At 46.2% G+C, this 4,160-nt stretch overlaps 1 protein-coding gene across 1 annotated transcript in view; it reads right to left on the bottom strand.

Moving 5' to 3' along the window:
- Positions 1–361: 361 nt before the first annotated feature.
- Positions 362–4,160, bottom strand: part of KLHL11 (kelch like family member 11) — a 5,169-nt gene continuing 1,370 nt past the window's right edge. Inside the window, exons 2-3 of the mRNA XM_015425161.1 lie at positions 3,296–3,315; positions 362–2,528 (exon numbers count right to left, since the gene is read on the bottom strand). Of these exons, the coding sequence (XP_015280647.1) occupies positions 947–2,528; positions 3,296–3,315 (1,602 nt within the window). The 3' untranslated portion in view covers positions 362–946. The remainder of the gene's footprint in view (positions 2,529–3,295; positions 3,316–4,160) is intronic.

The following is a 4,160-nucleotide window of genomic DNA, read 5'->3' as shown; positions in this document are numbered from 1 at the left end:
TACTTCTACTTTCTTAGAAGTTCATTCAGCTTCCTCCCTGCATTGCTGAACCCACAGTTTTCAGATTATGAATTTGGGTCTGTAGAGCTGATCTATTTGGTCTCTTCACTCATTTCTTTTAAGGCCACAAACCATTTACATAATATCCATTTCACTGAGGTCAATGGACTTACTCCAAAGCAGTAAGAGAAGCTTCCAAAAATTACAGCAGATCCCCTAAAAGTAGAAACTCTGAACCATCCAACATAGGACTGAGGATGATCCAACTGTTAACATTCCATTTCCATTAACAACCTTTAAGTAAACTCTTAATATCGCTAGATAAATACAACTATAAAATATATATTTATAAAGACGGCGACATTCTGACATTATCTAGCAAGGGATTGTGCTTTACTCATAGTTTTTAACTATTGCACATGGCTCCAAGTGTCAAAAAATTATGCAGATTCATACTAGCTGCAAAAACAAATAAGACAAGTGTTCTAAAAAAAAGGAAAGCCTGGAGTGGTGTTTTGAGATTTTCCACAATATGCATGTGTTAAATTAAGAAGCTTCAGCTAAACACAACCTGCACGAATGCTTAAAAGAGGTGAAACCAGCCCCAAGCAGCAGGAAAATCCTTTCACCTCACTGGATTAAATGGGCCTTTATAGAGGGTGATCCTGGAAAACTGGACTTTCTCTTCACAGACAGTTCTTTTCCTGGCTTTTATTCTACTGTATTTTAACAGGGAGGGAGTTCAAAGGTTCCAGCAGTCATGTACGTGCAACAATCACATACATCAGTTTCCCCTGCGGTGCTGGTAATTCTGGCAAACTATTTAACACCCAGAAGGTGAGCCTCCTTTAATAACCCAGTGGTTTATCCGGATGGTTTAGGTTACTATTAGCGGACCACACGGCGACACAAACAGGTCTTTCTCAAACTCTTTCATTTATTCAGGTTAGCACTCAATCTGAGACCGTGGCATCCTCCTCAAATTTAAGGGATTATGGCGTATCTCGTGCCTCTGCTGCATCCGGTCCTTTTGCCACATTAAGTTTTGTGGCATGGGGTATCGCTGGGTACCGTGCAAGGACCGGAAGGGGATTCTCACGTGACAAGCTGCTGCTCGACAGCGAGGCTGGGGCATGGGAGGGAGCAGCAGCCAGCGCTTCCTCTCAGCACAGTAACGGTAAGCCTCTTTCCTGTACTGTCTGTCTATGTCGTCACTGTTCTTCCACCCACCTATGATGAACACGTCGTCTTTGTAATAGCATACTGCTGCCCCTTCGATGCTAAGAACCTCCGGGGGCAAGCTTTCTAGAATGTCGTCGGACACCTGGCCAGAAATCTTCCTCTTGGCCTCTTCGTGATCTATGGGGTAGCTTCTGGGACAACACGAGGCTGTGTGATAAAAGTTAGTGTTGGCCACAGCCATCTGGAAACAGCAATAATTGTCGAGGAGTGGCAGAGACTCAGTATCCTGCCACTGTCTTGCATCTGCATCGTATCGTATGATAACAGCCCTTAAGCCGTCTTCACTGTCCCCATCAACTGGTGTGCGGGCAGCCATGTAAACAAACCGATCATCTACGGTGATCACTTTGACATCCCGAAGTATCTTTGGTGCTGGCTCTAAGGTCTGCCACATGTCTTGGTCTGGATGGTAGACAGCTACTTCTTTAAAGCCGGATATAAAATTCCCATGCCCCCCAATGCTGTACAGGTCCCCCTTTATTTCAGTGAGACCAAAGGAATGCTTCCTACTTATTTGATTGGAAACCTGCTCCCACACGTTTCGATTTGGGTTGTACCTTTCCATGGTCTTGGCAAAGCCAGGCTCCATGGAGCCTGCTACATAAACGTAGGATTCTGTCACTGCGACAGCATGCCCATCAAGGTGATTGTGTACGTGTGGCAAATTCACCCATCTATCTTCGTCAATGAAATACCCAACGCATTCACTCAAGTAGTCACCTCCCTCAGACACACCACCAATGACCAGAATAACATCCATGTTTTGTCCAAAACGAGGCAGCAAAGTTACTGGTGAAGCGAGCTGTTGAAAGGTACCTAACTGTAAGATCTCAGCCCTGAGCGCATGGCTTTCTACTGCTTCTGACACAAGTTTAAGGCAAGCCTCATTGCTTGATACTAGCCTTTCAGACTTGACGTGGCGGGTCAAGTAAGTGGGTTTCATCTGAGGCAGCCGCAGAAGTTTAAATAGCTCGCCAAAGTACTTTTCTCTTTCATCAGGATTCCTTTGAACCCACTTTAAGACCATCTCAAAAAGAACTTCTTCAGAGTCCACTGTGATTTCCAAGTCTGAAAGCCAGTCTCTGATGAGGTGGAATGGGAGAGTGTAGAATTCCTCATCTTGGATGACTTTGTAGAAGTTTCTCCTGATCATGTCTGCAGCTTTTAGAGCAAGCTGGTTCAAGGAGTACATGTGAGCCAAACTATGTATAGCCACAGAGTTGGAGAGACTCAGTTTCTTCTTGAGAAATTCTCCACAAAACTCTTTCAAACGTATCAATAGAAACCTGCAAAATAAACACCAGCTTAGAATCAGTTTACAAACAGGGATAAAACATGCCAAGTACAACATCTGAAACCTGCTTTGGTATAAGCACAAATTGACAGTGGATATATATACTTCTCTTGGCAGACACAATGGGCAATATTCTCCCTACGGTTTCTTAAAGTAAAGGTAAAGGTTCCCTTGCTCGAAAGCCAGTCGAATCCGACTCTAGGGTTGTGGTGCTCATCTCCATTTCAAAGCCGAAGAGCCAGCGCTGTCCGAAGACGTTTCCGTGGTCATGTGGCCAGCATGACTAAACACAAAGGCGCACGGAACGCTGTTACCTTCCCACCGAAGTGGTACCTATTTATCTACTTGCAATTTCTTGCTTTCGAACTGCTAGGTTGGCAGGAGCTGGAACTAGAGCCGGGAGCTCACTCCGTCATTCGGCAACCCGGGTCTCGAACTGCTGAACTACCGACCTTCCACAGCCTGCAGTTCAGCGATTAAGACTCTGACCAAAAAAAAAGGAATACCCTGCAAAACTGGGATTCAAATGGCCACAGAGATGGCAGATTGTATTTCCAGTTCCACACTAGAAGGAAACCATTGAGATGAGTCAGCCTAGTACCCGCTACATTCAATATACAAAGCAGCAGCTATGTGCTTGGCCTGGTTCTCTCTCGGTCAAGATTGTGAAGCAGGCAAAGAAAGTTGCAAAGGATCACAGTGCTATCAGCAGCCTTTTTTTGGTCAGAGTATCTCAATTTCTCTCTCTCTCTCTCTTACTCTTTCAACTCAATCAGCTGCTAAAAGCAAAAAGAAGATACAACAGAGATTACCAGCCAGCTGGGAAAGCTAAGGCAAAAACCCAGTGCGGTGAATGAACACCAGCACTTCAGATCAGACTGCAGTTCGAGCAACGCTATGTTAAAACCTTCCTGCAAACAGAAAGCTAACACAGCAAAAGGAAAGGACAGAACTTTCCCCCCTTTGTGATAACTTTCGTTCTACACAGAGGGTTGCTTTTGTGGGGGGGGGGAGCAAGCATGGTGCAATCCTTAGTACATCAAACTAGTAGGATCTGGGACACCCAGGTTTGAACCACTAACGTGAAAGCCGACTCAGCCAGTCACTCACTCTCAGTCTCAACTCCCTTGCAAGGCTCTAAAGCAAACAAGCCGAACATGCTTATTGTAAGCCACTTTGGAAAGAAATGCCAGGTTTAATAATCTAATATTTTGCACATGCGCAGAAACAGAACAGATGAGAAGCCATGTTGGATCAGGCCCATCCAGTCCAAGACTCTGTCTCACACAGTGGCCAAAAAACCCAGGGGCTATCAGGAGGTCCAACAGCGGGGCCAGAACTCCAGAAGCCTTCCCATTTGGTTTGCCAGGTCCTCCCTGGCCACTGGCGGGAGATGCTAGGGTAGGGTTGCCAACACCAGGTTGGGAAACTCCTGGAGATTTGGGGGTGGAGCCTGGGGAGGGCAGGGACCTCAGTGGGGGCACCATGCCATACAGTCCACCCTCCAAAGCATCCCTTTTTCTCCAGGGGAACTGAACTCTGTACTCTGGAGATGAGCTGTGATTCCAGAAGACCCCCAGGTCCTACCTGGAGGACGGCATCCCTACCGCCCACTGTCCCCCCC

This window comes from Gekko japonicus, unplaced genomic scaffold (genome assembly GCF_001447785.1).
Source record: "Gekko japonicus isolate JY-2015 unplaced genomic scaffold, Gekko_japonicus_V1.1 scaffold4201, whole genome shotgun sequence".
In the NCBI taxonomy this organism is placed as follows: domain Eukaryota; kingdom Metazoa; phylum Chordata; class Lepidosauria; order Squamata; family Gekkonidae; genus Gekko; species Gekko japonicus.
The sequence above is the reverse complement of the archived record's forward strand: the minus strand, read 5'-3'. Positions and strand labels throughout refer to the sequence as shown.